The sequence below is a fragment of the Trichomonas vaginalis genome, chromosome VI (genome assembly GCF_026262505.1).
Source record: "Trichomonas vaginalis G3 chromosome VI, whole genome shotgun sequence".
NCBI lineage: Eukaryota > Parabasalia > Trichomonadida > Trichomonadidae > Trichomonas > Trichomonas vaginalis.
This window is the reverse complement of record NC_067208.1, coordinates 12705780-12723248: the sequence shown is the minus strand read 5'-3', so window position 1 is coordinate 12723248 and position 17469 is coordinate 12705780. Positions and strand designations below refer to the sequence as shown.

Below are 17469 nucleotides of genomic sequence, written 5' to 3'. Positions count from 1 at the left end.
GATGAAAATATCCAGCATAGAATGGAAGAACTGAAAAAAAATGTACACAAATACAACAACCCTTTTTACTTACGAGCATTTAACGTTCAATCTTCGGATGAACTCGGTGAAAATAAAAGGTTAAATTTCAAGAAAACATATAGAAATGAAACATTGTTTAAAGTTCATTCAGAACTAACCAAGATGGAAACAAACCTACTTTTGTTTCTGCAGACGATGGAACTACAATGAGATGGGGTCATAAAGCTAATCCGGATAGGTGGTTCATAAACTTACAACCACAATTCCAAGAAGTTGTAGACGCAATGGAAGTCAATGGTGAACCAGATATAGCTGGTATTTTCAGCGCGGCTTTAATGCCATTGAAAGATATGAAACATGCAGATATTTTGGACCAGTATGAAATGAACATGGCTGATGGAAATATAACACCTGACGTTCTAGAACATTTATCTCAAAGAACTACACAGAACCATAAAGATGGTATATTTGGTGAAGAGGTTTAGAAAGAAAGTTAGGGATAGAGAAGGAAGAGAACCTATTGTACATGACCTTGCAAACGAAAGTTTACAAAATGTCATAAAAACTTACTTTGCAGACAATGAACCGAGAAGGGATGAATATTTAAGTAAACTCAAATGGACAGTACCAAATGAAATGTTAGTATTGAAAAACATGTTCCTTGACAAAATAAAAACCAACTACAGAAATAAACGACGCAAGACTGAAAGATTGGGTAAAAGCTTTCCCATTCACAAAAGATATAGTTGGTAAACATGGAAAGAAAACCAGAATGGCTACAAAAACATATATTTGGAAACGAGCATATTCCATATGGACAAGCTATATTTGAAGAGCTTGAACCGGAAACTCAGGAAAGAGTCATGCAAACAATACGCGAAGACTCAAATACAAACTATGACAAAATCTTTCTAGGATATAGGTTACCTGAGATGGGCGACCAGAGCCCAAAGGCAAAAAGGACATGGAAAATTTACAACATACTAGGTGAACATGAGGCAAAGATGCAACAAAACTCAGTCAGGAAGAAAGTAAAGCTTGGTCCACGTGGGTTCTATTATGACACATAAACCCAACTATTCTATATTTTTACCCATATGAAATGTACGCCGCTCAGAATATAACGCCAACAGTTTTGGATGCCATGAACGGAAATGTTTCCGAATGGTATAACGAATGCGACAATGCCATTAGAAGGTCAGAAATAGTTCCTGGAACTTACGAATATACAACTGCTGTTTCTTATGGAAACGTAGGTGAGTTTGGTGAAGGTTCTTCAACAACAGTAGATATTGCATGCGACAGGTTTCACATTATTTCTATTGACAACTCATTCTTATACGTGGAACAAGACATTGAAATAAAACCTTCTGCCAAGTTGTCTGACAAGAAAGGTTGCAATGGAATTTTCTATGTCGGATACCAATATGCTCCAGAAGTTTTTCATGGGATATAAGATATATTCTAACTCTGACTTAGTTCAAACAGTAACATGGGCAAACTATGAATGGTTCGCTTTGAGAAACTCAGTACAACCACAAGCTAGAGAACAAACAGACCAGTATGCAACTATTGAGAAAATAAGAAGACTTGACCCTAACGTTCCAGGAGTTTATGTTAACCTTTCTGGTTCAGATGGAACTGCTGCCACTAAAGTAAAACTGAAACTTAGAGTTCCTTTGTCATCTTTCCTCATCTTCAGGTTTTTAAGATACTTGCCAAACTGGGCAGGAAAAATTTCTATCGAACTTACTCCAAGCAAAAATAACTTAGTCATTGCACCAACACAAGACCCATTCACTCTTACTGTAGCTGGAACTGGTGGAGCCAAGTTCTGTGACTTTTGCAAAAGACAAAGTTGACTTAGACTTTGGTTTCTCAAACTTCAACACTGAAGTAAACTATTATTTCAATGCTGCTGGAACTGCTTGGGACCCAGTTAAGTTCACATGCGAAAAATTTGAATGCAAGAGAATAGAAAGCAGACTTGCCGTTTATATGTTGGACCCAGATATTTCAAATGCTTTAGCTGCCAAATATATTGCAGTTCCACTTATGTTCCCTATACACCAAATATCTGTCAAAGACTTTGCAGGTGAAGTTGGAAACCAAAGTGCTGACCCAGGTGCAAGAACAGATATTGCTTTAACAACTGCAATGAAACATGCAGATACTATGTTTGTACTGTTCAGACGAACTATAAATGACTATTCTTGTTTCTACAACCCGGTATTAAATATCATATAAACATAGATGGCAAATATTATCCAAGAGAAGAATATTCTACAGTTGAGGATATGAGGTCATACAACTTGACATTAGATGCTATGAACTTTAACAACAACTTCACAACAACCATTAACCCTGAAATGCAAAGTTCTATTATGCCATATGTGAAAGTATGGACTCATACAGGAGGTCAAAAAACTCAATATACAAATGGAGACCGTTCAAACTTTTGGCTTGGCATTCCATTTGCTGACTCAGAAGACTTTATGGGTGGTATTTCAACTGTTGGTACTGTACAAATACAATATACTGGTGACAGAGACGGTCCAGATGAATTGAAAGCAAAGAAGTTTACAAAACCAATAGCACTTTTCACGGAAGATGCTCTTTTGAAGATTCGTTCGATGAAACCTGCTGGGGCTCCTCAGATTGGCATAACGACAGCTTCCATCGAGCAGATTTTGGCAGCAGGTCAGTAAGTTGTTCTTGAACTGACTTCTCTCCGTCAAATATTGACAGTACGCCAGTTTTGACATAAAATTGTATTATAAACTTACCTTTAGAAATATCGGTCAGTTTTGAAGTTATATTTTTGTCAACGTCAAGAACTTTCACCATCTCGGTTATACCAACTTTCTTTGCTTTATGGAAATATTTTGGTTCAGCAAATATTGCTATTCTATAACATTTACCATTGTTTGTATAAAGAACTATTCTGTCAATGTATTTGTATTGTTTGTGTGTGTAAACTTTGTTCTGCTTCAATTCGAAGAGATACTCAAATACGTCCATCTTTTTATTCTAAGTAAAATGTCATTTCCGAAAAATAGAAGCGTAAGTGTTTCAAAAGGTTTAATGGCGGTGGCAGATGTGAAGTTAAATTCACCAACTCAAACAAACAGTCAAAGTGTTGTTGTCAATGTCAAAGAAAGAGATGTTGAAGTGGGGAAACCATACGAAGACGAAGATGGTATAACAATAGTTCCTGTAAAAGAACAACCAACATACCCTGAAGTTAGCAGAGACTTAAGTTCTGTTGCAGATATTCGAAATGACTACCAACAACTGAAAGACAAACTTCAAACTCAGGAGAAGATTTGTCAAGCTTTAAGTATAATGTTAAACTTGGTCGAACACAACCCTGTAAAAATGAACTCATATGTCATCGCACCTCATGAAATTTTGAAAGAACTATTGAAACTTTTGACAGAGGCAGATGATATAAACATCAAAGAAATAGAACCCGACATTAGTTGCTGTGGTGTTTCATATAATGTCATTGACAAGATATACGTTATGAAAGGAGGTGAAACGTTGAACTTAAAATATAGTTTCCCAGACGTCATAAAAATATTTGACGACCACAACATTTCATTAAAATTTACTTGCTAAGTAAAAATGGCAGAAGACATAGTGGTTTATACTATTACGACTAAAAACCCTGAGTCATATAATTCTATAACAACAAACTTACAAAGTCCTCAAGGACGATATTGTAAACTGACCTTAAACACGATGACGACTAAAGCCTGTTTTGCTCTTTTGACACCAGAAGACTTTGTTGTTGTGAATGGTAAAAAATACTTCTTTGAAGATACTTACTCAGATATACCACCAACAGGTTTTGTTGACTTATTTAATACTTTAAGGACGGATGTAACATGTGCTGCAACTAGAGCAGGTTTCATTATGTTTGGATGTCCGACTGAGTTTACTATAAACGATATGAGCTATAATACAAAACTTATTTCTGGTTTTTACTACCAACAGTTTCCTATAACAGGAAAAGGTGTCATACAAGGAATGTCTATTCCATTGACATTAAGCACACCAATCTTATATATTGTTTCAAACTTAGGTTCAAAGTGTTATTCGAATGTCGACAGAAACTATTATGACCAAAAGATACTTATGCGTATAAACAATACTTTCTCTGCTGGTTTGCCTATTGTTCATTCGAATGCAGAATTTTCAACCTTAGTGAACTCAAACACTTTGGCAAGTATAACGTTGACATTAGTTGACGCAAACTTTGTTCCTGTAAAACTTTTATGTCCTATGTATTTGTCAATGACGGCAGAAAGTTTCGAATTGGAAGATGCAACCGGTGAAAGTATTGTATTACAAGAACAACTTCAACAACAAATAGCTCAAGAACAACAAATGCAACAAATGCAACAACAAAGTCAAGAATAAAAAAAATATTTTTTTTATTTTTATAAAAATGTACAGAATAGATGTTTCAGATTTTTATGACTTCCAAGCATTCAGAAATATGTGTCCATTTCGAGACTATAACAAAGCAGTCGAGAATTTGAAACGTTTAGTCATTTATGTCGACTCTGCCCCAGAATGTTATGTCATGAAAGAATGGGATGTTGTCTTTAACAAACCTAAAGCGACAATAGTTTCAGAACAAGAATGTAGACAGAAACTTAAGAAAATAAAAGTTGTACAAGTTGGAATGAAGATGTTAGATGCTTGGGATATCTTATTGTCAAAGTTAGAAGATTTTTCAGTTCGAGGTATAAAAGTTCTATACACCTTCTCCAAACTTCTATTCTATCTTCACTGGATATAAATACGAACAAGTAGAATGGAAAGAAAATATTATAGAAGCTTGGTTAGACCATGTCAAAGAAATTATATGCAATGGAAACGAAAGAGTCTATGAGTATATCTTATGTTGGTTTGCAAACATCTTACAACATCCAAGTGCTAAAAATGAAACTGCTCTCATTATAATTGGAAAACAAGGAACTGGTAAGAACACATTCTTTACAGATATCTTATGCAAACTGTTAGAAGGTTATTCGAATCCGAATATGACAAACTTAGAAAACATCTGTGGCAAGTTTAACTCCTCAATAGAGAATATGAAACTTATAGTTTGCAATGAACTTCAAAGTATAGATACAACAAAAGTTTTGAACTCAGATGCTTTGAAGAGTCTTATAACAGACAAAGTTGGAGTTGTTGAAAGAAAGTATAAAGACCAAAGAGTTTGTGAAAATGTTGCAAACTTCATTATGGTTTCAAACAATGTTGTTCCGATGAAGTTAGAAAGTTCTGACAGAAGATATGTAGTTGTCAGAACGTCAGATTCTCATATGCAAGATACAGAATATTTTGACGACTTAGCAGAAACTTTGACATCTGACTTTTACAACCACTTGTTCTCATATTTCATGACATTAGATATTTCAAAGTTCAATCCAAGACAAATTCCACATACCGAAGAAAGACAAACATTGTTAGAAGCAAACAAGAGTGTTTATGAACTGTTCATAGATGAGACTAACTTTGAGTGTTTAGATGAAAGGTCATTGTACGATTCATATAAACAGTATTGTCAAGAGTATGGTTATATGGCAGCGTCTAAACGAACATTCTTGGCAAATGTCAAAAATCTTTTAGATGTTCAGAACGGCGTATATACAAAGAAAAATTTTTATGAGTAAATTTTAAAAAAAATATTTTTTTATCCGATAGAAAAGATGACGAAATATATTTCAGTCAACAAATATATGTCAGGACTTAAAGAAGAACTAGACCCATTCATATATTTGAATGTTTACTTCTACCATTTTGAAAAGTCTACATTTGACAAAGTTTGGAACATCGAACCAGTTAAGTTTGCTATTGTGACTAAAAATGGTGCGAAATTTGAAGACTTAGACATAGAAGGTATGTTGACAGTCAAAGAAAATTTTGACAGAAAGTTCTCAAAACTCGAAGAAGGTAAAGCATACAAACTTGTTATACCTTATGAACCAAAGAAAGCAGACGACTATGAATATTATGAGTCTAAGATAGTTGAAGTTCAAGGTAAATTGGGTAAAAAGATTTTAGAGTCTAAGCCAGTGTTTGCTCCTAAAGAGGAAGAGAACATTGACATTGACCCAGAAATGTTCTAAAAATAAAATTTTATTTTTACATGTCATATCTCCCCTTCTCTGGAACTGGTTCAGGTTCTTTCTTCTCTTCTACTTTCTTTTCTTTCTTTTCTTTCTTTTCTCTCTTCTTCTTCTTTTCTGGTGGAGTTATGTCAAATTTGGCGCAACCATATTTATGTAAAAGTTCTTTGTCCTTTAATAGCTCTTCTATTCTGTTTTCTATTTCATCTTCAAGAACAGCGCATGTGCCTTCTTTGCATTCTAAGAACTTTTGTTGGACTTCATCTTTCCAATCGGCGTCATCTCTGTCAACAAGTCTGTCATTGACAAATTTTAAGACTGCTCTGCTTAATGTTTTATGGTTCTTGTCATATTCCCAGAAACAGAACTTTAGAACAAATTCACCTTTCTTGTTTACACTATGTAAGATTTTATGGTCGACAGAAGTTTTAGAGTCAAAAAGCTTGTCTCGAATATAGATAGCGAAATCACTAGACATTTTCTAAAAGATAAAAATTTTAATTTTTCTAAAAATATGTTAGAAAAAAAGTTTGCTGACATTGACAAAAAATTTGAGAATGTTTTAAACAAGAACAAGAGGAAGTTAGAAAATGCTCAGATAAAACCCATACATGAAAAGTTCTTATTTGCTCAGAATGGTATAACAGGTCTAATCGCACCACCTGGGTCGGGTAAGACTTTCACTTATCTTAAAATGGCTGCACAACAACAAGAACTAGATGAGAAGAACCCATTCTATGAGTTAGTAGTCATTTGTAGTACTTCTGGTCAATTTGACCAAACCGTAAATTCGTTCAAAGATATTATAAAAAAGTCTAAGTTAGTATGTATAAAGGATACTGAGTTGTTAGATTGGATAAAGAAGTACCAAAGAAGAGTTTTGAAGTATAATGCTATAAATGAGTATATAAATTCGAAGTTTAAAGACCCTAATGAGGAAATGCAGAGAATATTAGAGAAGAAACACTTCAGAAACAAACAGAAAGAGATAGAATACATTTCGAAGAAATTGCAATCTTACGATTGGAAGACTTACCCTCATAGATGTCTTCTTATCTTAGATGACTTTGCTTCTCATCCTTTGTTAAAGAACAGAGAACAAGACATGTGTCGAATTCTTAAGAAGCTCAGACACTTCAACATCTCAGTTGTCATTTGTGTACAGACAGCCAAGAGTTTAAGTAAGGATGTAAAGAGAATACTTACTGACATTGTACTTTTCCCCGGATTGTCCGAAGACGATTTCATGGAACTTATGAAAGAGTCCATGGCAGGTAAGTTTGACAGACATGAACTATGGGAGAAGTACAAAGTCATACAAGACCCTCATACTTCTTTCAGAATTCATATCTACGCAAACAAAGTTCAAATTGTAAAAAGTCAAGCTTGAAAAATAAACGGTTCATTTACCCTACTTGTTTGAAGTTGTCAAAATACTCTGTTATTTTTCACGATTTTCATACGGAATCTCTTCTCTCAGTTTTTTCGAGGGTAGCAAGCATATGAGGAAATTCATGAAATTTGGTCATTTTCAGCAAAAATAATGTTTCGGTGAAGAGGTGAGATTTCACCTGTTTTTTCACCTCTTTTTTCACCTCTTGAATTTTGTATAAAAGATATGATTTCAGGGATTTTTTTTACGAAGTGTCAAAGTTCTCTTCGTCACTCATAACAGTTATATAATGAAATTTGGTCATTTTACTCAGAATTCAGCAAAAAATAATGTTTAGGTGAAGAGGTGAGATTTCACCTGTTTTTTCACCTCTTTTCTCACCTGTTATTTTATAAGCGTTTTACATGAATTGTACGATGTATATTTGAAATCCTAAACAGTTTTGTAGCTTCTATTTCTTCTGTCAGTACATCGAATGTTTTAACGATACCGAAAGTTTCTTTATACTTCTTCTTGACGTCAGATAATAGGAAATCTTCTGCTGTTGGATAGTTTTTGTTCAGAAATGCTAACATATCCATTTTATTTTCTGCTGGTTTTTCTGCTTCTTTCTTTAAGTCTGCATAGTCGTTTCGCATACGTTCTATCTCTTTGACGGAGTAGTTATATTTCCTCATTGCTGCTTTACATTTAGAACATTGCGGATTCATTTTTGCGTTATATTCTGAAACCTTACCTGCTAAAACAACCAAGGCGTCAATTGCTCTCTTCATCTCAAACATAGCGGGTCTTATCTGTTCATTCCATACCTTACCCCTACTATCTTTATCTCTTATTTCCCATACACATTTTGCAACTAATGAAACAAAGTTGTCGTAGGTCTTAAATTCTTCAGATTTGTAAAGGTCAGAGATGTTCTTATATAACATGTCGCAATCTTTGTCCATAACCTTATGGTTGCAATGAAAACCAAGGAATTCATAGTTTACCTTTCGTATGAACTTCTTTATTTCTACTGAGTCAGTTGGTTTCACTTCAATTTCGTCAAATTCGGGAATAGTGAGTTTTTGCTGCTGAATTTCAGGCAATTTGGGTAAATGGTCAATAATGTCCTGCATTTCATAAAGATACTGTTCATTTGTTTCATCCTGTGCGGTACAGTCTAAATTACTTGTTAACAATTCCTGCTTTATCTTCTGGATTTTTGTTTCGAAAGTATATGAAGAAGGAATGAAGTTTTTCATCTCTACCAACATAGATGTTGGATTCATGACTAACGAGTTTGGTGCTGTAGTTGTTTGAACTGTTGTTGTGCCGATTGTTGAAATCATATCTTTTATACAAAATAAAAAAAATAAAAAAATAAAGTTAGTTTTATTTTTTATTTCGGGAAAATTCATGAGGTGAAAAAACAGGTGAGAAAAGAGGTGAGATTTCACCTCTTCACCTAAAATATATTTTTGCTGAAAAAGTGTCATTTTTTTTCATGTCAGAAGACTCGAAGGTGCAACACTTCCAAAATACCGACGAACTCAGAAGAGCAGCATGGCAGTATCTTCTTGACAACTTCTTTGAGTTCTCCAGGTACACCTTGGAAAATGCTGAAGAACTCCGACACAGAGAATTTGGAGAAATTGCACTCCAATACTACCTTGACAAACAAAGGGTAAACAAAGGGTAAAATAAGACTAAAAACTTAACGTTTAAAAAGTGACATTTTTATGAGCTCCGAGTCACCGAGAAAACTTGGTCAGATGTTAGCAGCTTACTTCCCTGAGGAGGATGGAAGCGTTACATACGTAAGGTTCAAAAACAACGAACCTGGAATTGCGTACCAAATTCGCAATTACATGACCATGGAAGAGTACGAAAGGTTCCTACAAGAGAAACCAGCTCTAAACAACTCAGAAAAGAAAGAATAAAAAGTTTAACTCGTAATTGTTTATTTTTTTACTTGTATGGGCAAGCTGCAAGAATGAAGTCGACTATCTCGGTCTTTGTTTTGACGAGCTGGACGGCTCTTGCGAGTACGTCTGTTTTGCGGTCTCCAGCTGGTGTCTGACCTTCGTAATTGCGCATGTTCTTGAGAGCTCCAGTTGTAAATGATTGTAGGATGAAGAGTCTCTCAGACTGCTTGAGGTAGTCTTCACGGTCACGAACCGAATCTGTGGTACGAGTCGAATCGGTCGATTTGAGGGAAGAGACTGAAAGCCTGTCGTCTTCCATAGGGGCTGTGGCATAATCTTTGCGTAAGCGGTTCAGACCTTCTTCGAACTCTTGGTCTCTCTTGGACTGAGATTGGAATTGCTGGGGTGGAGCTTGCTGGAACATCCAAGGGTTGGGGAAGTAAGGCATAGGCTGAGGAGGGTAGTTCGGGAAGCCTTGTAGTGGAAATTGGTAGTAACCTTGAGGTGGAAATTGGTAGTAATTTGGTGGAGGGACTTGCTGGAACTGAGGTGCAGGGGCTGGTGCTTTCGGTTCCTCTGGTTTGGGAATGGACTCGGTTGGTGGGACGTCGGACATTCGTCTGTGGCTTAACCGTCGGACCACAACGATAAAAATCTCTGCTACTAGCAGTACTGCTACTGACAGTAGCAGTACTTTTACTGACAGTAGCAGTACTTTTTCTGACAGTAGCAGTACTTTTTCTGACAGTAGCAGTACTTTTTTTGACAGTAGCAGTACTTTATCGTCGAAAACCCTCTCAAATTTTCCTTTTTTCTGCTCCTAGCAGTACTTTTACTGTCAGTAGCAGTACTTTTACTGTCAGTAGCAGTACTTTTACTGTCAGTAGCAGTACTTTTACTGTCAGTAGCAGTACTTTTACTGTCAGTAGCAGTACTTTTTCTGACAATAGCAGTACTTTTACTGACAGTAGCAATGGTCGAGGTCGAACCTACCGACGAGGCAATTTACCTAATTGAAATTAACGAGCTTGTTAAAGACTTCCTCAGGCAGAATGTAAAAGGCAAGCTTGTTAACTGTTGGATAACGGGAAGGGCTGCCTTGAATCTCGAGACTTCGACTGGAATTCCAATTCAAATACCAGACGGGACAGCCTACGACGACATAAAGCAAGCAAAGAAAGAAGCTCTTCTCAAGTTCTTTGCAAAGCGTCCTTGGATACAACTTCCAACCAGAGAGAACCCTTTCCCAAGAATGAGCCAAATTCTCAAGGGTCTCCTTCACTTCTCGGGTCAGCCGTTCTACATAACCTGTGAAGGCGACATTCAGCCAGTTCTTTAAACATCTCATTTTCACTTCACTTTTTTTATGTTTTTACTCACACTCGTACTCAACAGGTTTGTGTACAACTATTTCAACTGTGAACCTTGTATTGACCGGTCTTCCTGTAAATGCAAGTTTGGTCAATACACAGTTTATGGTGGCAAGAAGGACAGTGGGGAATGTTATTCTGACATCTGTTGTTGCGCTCGAGAGAGATTTGAAATTTCAGAGCCACCTCCCCCAAGAACTCCAACACCAACACTCAAGTTACCAGAGTCTCATGTGAAGAAGAAGCCTTCTGGTAAGTTTCTTATAGCCATATACATGGCACGCTTTGAGTAAAAACATTTTTTTTCATTTTTTGAATGAAGCAAGTTAAATTCGTCCCACACCAATCTCAATGGACCGATGAAGAGTTTCAAGCCATGGTTGAAGGCGTTGAGAACGACATAGACGGCGAACTTGAAGGAGCTCAAATCACAATTGCAACCAAAATTGCAGAAGTCAAGGAACAGATAGCTCCACTTAAAGCTACCAAAGCTACTCTTGACCTCATGGATAGTTACCGTTTAGATGTCAAGAGTGGAATAAGACATTTAAAATTAAAACTTCTAAACTACGAAGCTATACTCCAAAAGTTAGCAGAAATGAGAAGACTTTACCAGAGCTACTTACATGTAAGGGACTTACCTTCAAGCAGTCCGACCAAAGATGAATTTTCTGACATTGTCCCAATTTTGTCCGAAAGTCAGCTCAGATGTTTCGAACTGCTCCCAACATATCCAGAATATGAACGTTTGCCTGAACTCTTCCGCAATCTCAAAAAACGTTTTTTGGTTCTCATGTTCGAAACTTTTATCGGAAGAGACAACAAACGTTCAGAAGAAGAACAAGATATTATTTTAAACTTGTTGTATGACTTAACCGTCATAACAAGCTTTTTGAAGTAAAACCGTCATTCTCAAACCACTTCATTTTTTCGATGTCCGAACAAGCACCGAAGCCGAACACAATGGCAGATGTCCTTTCAATGTTGCCAGACAAGCGCCCAGTTCAAATTCAAATTTTGAATTTGAAAGCTCATCTGACAAACACCGTTAAGACTCTCCAAAGTAGTCTTATGGAAGAGATGACCAAGCTCAAAGCCGATGTCCTCATGAACCAAGCTTCCAATGAGAAATGCCTGAATGATTTGACGGAAACCTTGCGCATTTACGCGAGAGAGAACCGAGACCTTGCCAGACTCATCTACCGTTTCTTCGAAGAGATAGACGCCATCTGGAAGGTACTCGGAAAGGACAGAACCTCCAACACCGTAATTCGTGAGTACCAAATTGAAGAAGGAATTTTCGAGGAAGAAGAGAAACAAGAAGAAGAAGAGAAACACGAAGAAGAAGAGGAAGAAGAAGAGAAACACGAAGAAAAGGAAGTTTGGGCAACCCTTGTTGCCGATGACAGTTATGAAATTTCCAACCCTACCCATACAAAATGGGAGCAGGCAAGGTTCTTACCCCAGTCCTCAACAACTTGGGACACTTGAACCTTAACCTTCGGAATCGCGGTTCAATCTCCATGGGCTTGTCGCAATTCAATGGGTTCCAAATCCAGGCAAGAAGACGAAGGTCAGACACATTGACGGTGACAAGCTCAACAACCGTAAGGAGAACCTCGAGTGGTTCTAAGAGTAAAAAAATTTTATTTTAGGGGGAAACCCCGAGTAAATTTAGGTGTTTATTTAGTTAAGTAGCTTAAATTAATGAGAATTTGGACAAGTAGTTCCTGACCCCTGAATTGGACTCTTTCGTCATCCCAGTTGCCTAGGAGGTCGTCCCAGAGGAGTTGGTAGAATTGCCAATCCAAGGACGATTTGTCCTCCCAGGCATTGAGGATGTACTGCTCGTAGAGTTTCATGACCTCTGCCTTGCACCAGACACCCTCTCCCTTGGAACGTAAGGCTTCTTCGAAGTGCTCGAATGCGATTGGCTGCGTGACCATCTGAAATGACACTTTTTGTCCGTTTGGTCAATGTTTGTGTCTCGTGCCATAGTCGACGAAAATACAAACAAACAGGTTATATATGAGTTTGAGACCAAGAATGGTGTAACTCGACCTGTCCGATTCAAATTCGAATAAAAATTTTTTATTTCATGCAATGTTTAACTATTTCACCATCTTCTTTAACACCCCAGTACTTCCTTTTCGATATTACATGAACTTCGGTGAAAATTTTGTCCAATTTGAATTGACCCATCTTTTCACCGACCATGCCCATTTCAATGAGTTTGTTATAGCCTTCTTCGTTCGTCATGAGCGCATCGATGTTCTCATAGTATACCTTCACTTTGGATTTAACTTCCGAGAAGAATTTGTTGTAGTTGTCAAGGACTGCCTTTGCGAACTGAGGGTAAGACCAATGTTCGACAATAGGTTTTAATGTGGTTACTAAGCCACTTTGACCTTGAGTGAATTCGTACTTCAAAACAAAAGGAGAAAACCTTTCAACAAAGTTGTCGACCTTCTCATAATGTTTACTCTTCATCTCTTGAGGTTTCTTAATGGAATATCCCCATGTCGAATTCATAAGCAATTTGAGTGTCATTGCAAGTTTGGGGTTTGAAGCTTTCCTAATATCATACAGTTGTTGTATGACTTTTCCAACTGTATAGTTCCTTCCCGGGAACTCACCATCTTCGTTTGGAATTCCAGTTGGAATATATTGGACAAACCTCATGTACGCAGCGTTAAGGTCGACATAGTATATCTTTTCATATGAGTCAAACTTGTCGCAACCAATCGGTCCAGTTTGTGGAAATTCAAGCGAGTCTCTTATCTTCTGAGAAACTTCTCCTGTTATCTCATAAACATCGTCGAAGCAACCTGTTTCATATAAAACCTTCTGACCTAACTCAGATGCTCTCCAATACAATTTGACGTCAATTGGATGTCTCAATGGGAGTTTGTTTATAGCATCTTGAAGTTCTTGCAACCTCATTGGAAGTTCTTCTGGTTCAGGTTGGTATCCGAACAATCCAACTCCTTTTGGAACTGTGTACTTCTTTTGTACTAGAACTTTGTCTGGAACAACTTTTGGTCTTGCTAACAGTGAAAAGTTTGTTTCGTCTTTTGGTACTTTTGTCAGCTTGTCATCTGGAATTGGTTCCAACAAACCTTTCTCGAAAAGAATGTTAACAGCTCTGACAATGTTGCACTTGCCTTTTCCGAACAATGGGTTTGTAAGACTTTCGTTCAACATGAAGTGGTTGTGGACAATTACAATCTTCAACCATGGTAAGTCTTTGTCAACAACATAGTCGTCATGTGAAGAACCTTTCTCAGTCGGAATGTTGACTCGGATATTCACATTTGCCAACGGTGCAATTTTAGCCAATTGACCTCTGAGCATGTACCTTGTCTTCACACATGACTCAAGATACTTCATTTTCTCTTCTGAAACAAGACCAGAGTTCCTGAGACATGTAAGAATACAAGGTTCATTGACAATTGTTTCAATTGAATTGTAAATTCCATACCTGGTTAAGTTAATGTCAGACTTGTTTATGAACGGGAAATACCCAGCATGTTGTCTGACTGCTTGAGGGTTGGGTTGGTACCATTCGAACTTCACGCTTGCAATCCCTTCAATCGCATTCAAAATGTCTGAGTCGGAGTCAACCATTTGTTCTCTCTTTGTAGTCTTGAAAGCGTCAAGAAGTTGTGCGGCTGTTTGTTCATTGCCATGCGCATAGTAAATGTGACCATCTAAATCTGTTACGGTTAGTCTGAGATTGTATCCTTTCTTATTTCCGTCTTGTATGGCAGCAAGTACTCCCATGAAGCCTTCTTTGTTCTTTCCTTCGTCAAAGTTTACTGTAAAGGTTCGACCAGATGTAATTTGACTTCTAACTTCACGATACTTTTCATATGCATATCTTGTTCTTTCCATGGGAGCATGTGCGTCTTCACCTTTTCCTTTTTTCCTTCTCAAAGGATGCAATTGTTCGTCATGTTTCCAGTAGAATCTGGCAAAGCCGTCGTGTCCTTCAACTTGAGGTTCACTAACATCGAAAGGCATGTCCATAAGACGTTCTTCTTCTAACCTCTCTAGTCTGTTTGGATAATTTGCACGTGCTGTTTCTAAGTCCATTTCGTAGCGAAGACCAGACAATTTGTCATAGACTTTTATGGGTCTTCCCTTCCTATATTTAAAATTCTTCGAAACTCTCCAACCATATCTTTGCAACTCTGCTTTTATTCTAGCAGATTTTCTATCCATTCTATATGGGGGCATTTTTATAAAAATAAAAAAATATTTTTTTTCTTTACTTTACATAACCACCTGCTGCCATAAGTCTTTGACGCCAACCCATACCAGCTAATGAAGGTTGACTTGGTTTAGTTTGGAAACTAAACTTTGGTTTTGGTTTATCTTCAGTTTTTGGTTTCTCTTCTTCTATCTGTTTTTCGTCACTTTTTGGTTCCTCTGACTTTACCTCACTTGCAGGTATGGTTGTGTCGTTAGTATCTTCGTAAATATCATATGCCATTTGTTTTTGTTTTCCTTTCAACTTTTTGTGTTTGTTGTAAAGTTTAGAATATTTCGACTCTAAGTCAATGAGATGTTCTATAATGAACTGTTGGTCAGTGAAGTAAACTTTTCCATCTGTTGTCTCGAAAGCTCCTTCAGACTTCAATATTTTATTTGTGAGAGTCTGTTTCTTTTTTGAGATACTAGCCGTTCCATTTCTATGAAAAGTGACTTTATAGTTAGGGTTTGTATTTCCAGACCTGGCACTTTCTATTATTGAATTTTTCTCTTCATCTGTAAGTTCTTTGACAGGTTTTGACAATGGTTCTGAACTTTTTGTTTGTGGTGTCAAATCTACCGTTTCAACTTCTTCGGTCATTTCATCTCAGTAAAAAATTTTAGTTTGGTTTGTTTTCAACTGGTTGTTTAGGTTTTTTAAGTCGGTCTAAAACTTCCTGAGGTATAGGAAGAACTTGACAAACACGTAGTTTAACTGCTGGAAGCCGACAAATCCATCTTGAACCCATTTGTCTCAATGCTGTATTGTTCATTTCATCTCAGTAAAAAACTTTACATTCCCCACGTTTGAGGCGGTTGAGGTTGGTTATTGTTTACCCATTGTTGTGCATGGTTATATCCTCTGTTAAAGAATCTTTCACCTTGGTCCATATAGTGTCCTGCTTGGTTATAGTAGTCATTTGCTTTGTTATAATAGTTTCCTGCTTGTCTTCCTACATTGTCCATCCATCCTTGAACTTTTCCTCTTGTTTCAGGATTTGGAATAAGATTTGCTGCATCTCGTGCTACATCCCAACCTTTCTGTACAGTTTGTATAATAGGCTGTGCTTTCTCTTTCAGTATACCTAATGTACTCAAAATCTTCCTTCCAATTCCAAATGCACCTCTGGCTAGTGTTCCCACTGCGGGCAAAAATCTGGATGCAACTCCTGCTAATGCGCCAAATAAACCCATTTCTTATGGGTTAAAAAATGACGAATCCAAACAAGGACCCCTATGTTTCTAAGGCAACAAAGAAAGCACTCATGATAAAAATCTTTAGTTCAACACCAAATGCTTGGTTTATGGATATCTTGGAAAACATTCCGAGGTATAGAGAAGATGGACCACCATACTGGCTAATATTTGTCGGTCAAAACACAAGATACTGTGAAGCCATACCATTACAGTCCAAAAATATTTTAGATGTGAAAACTGCTTTGACAATATTCGTTGACAAATACCATCCAACAAAACTGACATCTGACTGTGAAAGTTCTTTCAAATCAGATGATATTAAAAACTATCTGCGTTCAAAAAATGTAAACCAATATTTCATTGTCGACCAAAACCATTCTGCTCTTGGTGTCATTGACAGTTGTATAAAAATCTTAAGAGACTTAAACCAACCACAAGGTGGTGAGGTAGATGAAATGTCATATGACGACAAGTATAGACACTTCTCCATGGCAAAGATGAGACAAGTTTTAAATATTTACAATAGCCGTAAACAAAAAGGTTTGGGAAACCACTCCCCGAAGAAATGAAAAACAACCCCGACTTAGAGAAAGACTTTATATTTAACAATTTAGTCAAAGAGACAAACAAGAAAGAATGCCAGGCTTCAAACTTAAGAAAGGTGACAAAGTAAAAATAGAAATACCTAAACGCGACCCATATGAAAATACTATTGACTATGACAACAATGGGAACCCGACAGGTACTCACATTCGTGTTCGTAAAAATAGAAGAAAGTATACAAGAGAATATTATGAAGTTTTAGGCAAACATGGCAAAATGTACACACTGCAAGCAGAAGATAAAACTACTATTGTCAGACCTCGTTTCAAACTTGTCAAAGTTCAAGGTGGTATACTTTCAAAGACAGTTCCTAACAAATATAAGACAACTCCTGACGAATATGCTAAAGAAGTTGAAAATGACGACTAAGCAATTCTATACCATGCGTAAACTGTCATGTAAGGTGGCATGTATTCTTTACTTTGTCCCGTTGTTTGCGTATATCCTGAAACGAAATGTGTATGGTTTCCTTCTCCCTGAGTGTCACTCCAGTAACAATTTATAGCAAACTTAACGTCGTCTTTAACATCATATCCTTTACCTTTTGTCATTCCTGACCAATCCCAATATCTATGCTT

The 17469-nt window shown here is 36.9% G+C and overlaps 15 protein-coding genes and 3 pseudogenes across 18 annotated transcripts, besides 1 other annotated feature; 10 read left to right on the top strand and 8 right to left on the bottom strand.

The window, feature by feature from the left end:
- Positions 1 to 17469: part of a mobile genetic element that runs on past both edges of the window.
- On the top strand, positions 306 to 1091 carry TVAGG3_0854460 (annotated as a pseudogene). The gene has a single exon. A coding segment is annotated over exon 1 (786 nt).
- Positions 3106 to 3642, top strand: TVAGG3_0854450 (protein of unknown function, DUF4106 family; the record flags this gene model as incomplete). The annotated part of the gene is made up of 1 exon (XM_051249406.1): positions 3106 to 3642. The coding sequence occupies one exon, from the start codon at positions 3106 to 3108 to the stop codon at positions 3640 to 3642; it is 537 nt and encodes a 178-aa protein (XP_051084881.1).
- TVAGG3_0854440 (uncharacterized protein) lies at positions 3649 to 4446 on the top strand (the record flags this gene model as incomplete). Its single annotated transcript, XM_051249405.1, has 1 exon — positions 3649 to 4446. One exon carries the CDS (start codon positions 3649 to 3651, stop codon positions 4444 to 4446), a length of 798 nt encoding a protein of 265 aa, XP_051084880.1.
- TVAGG3_0854430 lies at positions 4921 to 5711 on the top strand (annotated as a pseudogene). Its single transcript has one exon. A coding segment is annotated over exon 1 (791 nt).
- On the top strand, positions 5778 to 6167 carry TVAGG3_0854420 (protein of unknown function, DUF4108 family; the record flags this gene model as incomplete). The annotated part of the gene is made up of 1 exon (XM_051249404.1): positions 5778 to 6167. The coding sequence occupies one exon, from the start codon at positions 5778 to 5780 to the stop codon at positions 6165 to 6167; it is 390 nt and encodes a 129-aa protein (XP_051084879.1).
- Positions 6184 to 6591, bottom strand: TVAGG3_0854410 (uncharacterized protein; the record flags this gene model as incomplete). Its single annotated transcript, XM_051249403.1, has 1 exon — positions 6184 to 6591. A coding segment is annotated over one exon (408 nt), but the record flags the coding sequence as incomplete, so codon positions are not given.
- On the top strand, positions 7174 to 7557 carry TVAGG3_0854400 (protein of unknown function, DUF4106 family; the record flags this gene model as incomplete). Its single annotated transcript, XM_051249402.1, has 1 exon — positions 7174 to 7557. A coding segment is annotated over one exon (384 nt), but the record flags the coding sequence as incomplete, so codon positions are not given.
- On the bottom strand, positions 7950 to 8342 carry TVAGG3_0854390 (organellar and viral DNA polymerase type B; the record flags this gene model as incomplete). Its single annotated transcript, XM_051249401.1, has 1 exon — positions 7950 to 8342. The coding sequence occupies one exon, from the start codon at positions 8340 to 8342 to the stop codon at positions 7950 to 7952; it is 393 nt and encodes a 130-aa protein (XP_051084876.1).
- Positions 9282 to 9482, top strand: TVAGG3_0854380 (uncharacterized protein; the record flags this gene model as incomplete). The annotated part of the gene is made up of 1 exon (XM_051249400.1): positions 9282 to 9482. One exon carries the CDS (start codon positions 9282 to 9284, stop codon positions 9480 to 9482), a length of 201 nt encoding a protein of 66 aa, XP_051084875.1.
- TVAGG3_0854370 (uncharacterized protein) lies at positions 9511 to 10083 on the bottom strand (the record flags this gene model as incomplete). The annotated part of the gene is made up of 1 exon (XM_001297125.1): positions 9511 to 10083. The coding sequence occupies one exon, from the start codon at positions 10081 to 10083 to the stop codon at positions 9511 to 9513; it is 573 nt and encodes a 190-aa protein (XP_001297126.1).
- TVAGG3_0854360 (uncharacterized protein) lies at positions 10834 to 11130 on the top strand (the record flags this gene model as incomplete). The annotated part of the gene is made up of 1 exon (XM_051249399.1): positions 10834 to 11130. The coding sequence occupies one exon, from the start codon at positions 10834 to 10836 to the stop codon at positions 11128 to 11130; it is 297 nt and encodes a 98-aa protein (XP_051084874.1).
- On the top strand, positions 11771 to 12217 carry TVAGG3_0854350 (uncharacterized protein; the record flags this gene model as incomplete). The annotated part of the gene is made up of 1 exon (XM_001297124.2): positions 11771 to 12217. A coding segment is annotated over one exon (447 nt), but the record flags the coding sequence as incomplete, so codon positions are not given.
- TVAGG3_0854340 (uncharacterized protein) lies at positions 12520 to 12783 on the bottom strand (the record flags this gene model as incomplete). The annotated part of the gene is made up of 1 exon (XM_051249398.1): positions 12520 to 12783. The coding sequence occupies one exon, from the start codon at positions 12781 to 12783 to the stop codon at positions 12520 to 12522; it is 264 nt and encodes an 87-aa protein (XP_051084873.1).
- On the bottom strand, positions 13516 to 13614 carry TVAGG3_0854330 (uncharacterized protein; the record flags this gene model as incomplete). The annotated part of the gene is made up of 1 exon (XM_051249397.1): positions 13516 to 13614. A coding segment is annotated over one exon (99 nt), but the record flags the coding sequence as incomplete, so codon positions are not given.
- Positions 14319 to 15061, bottom strand: TVAGG3_0854320 (uncharacterized protein; the record flags this gene model as incomplete). The annotated part of the gene is made up of 1 exon (XM_051249396.1): positions 14319 to 15061. A coding segment is annotated over one exon (743 nt), but the record flags the coding sequence as incomplete, so codon positions are not given.
- On the bottom strand, positions 15108 to 15692 carry TVAGG3_0854310 (phage tail repeat-like family; the record flags this gene model as incomplete). The annotated part of the gene is made up of 1 exon (XM_051249395.1): positions 15108 to 15692. The coding sequence occupies one exon, from the start codon at positions 15690 to 15692 to the stop codon at positions 15108 to 15110; it is 585 nt and encodes a 194-aa protein (XP_051084870.1).
- TVAGG3_0854300 (uncharacterized protein) lies at positions 15884 to 16285 on the bottom strand (the record flags this gene model as incomplete). Its single annotated transcript, XM_051249394.1, has 1 exon — positions 15884 to 16285. One exon carries the CDS (start codon positions 16283 to 16285, stop codon positions 15884 to 15886), a length of 402 nt encoding a protein of 133 aa, XP_051084869.1.
- TVAGG3_0854290 lies at positions 16303 to 17260 on the top strand (annotated as a pseudogene). The gene has a single exon. A coding segment is annotated over exon 1 (958 nt).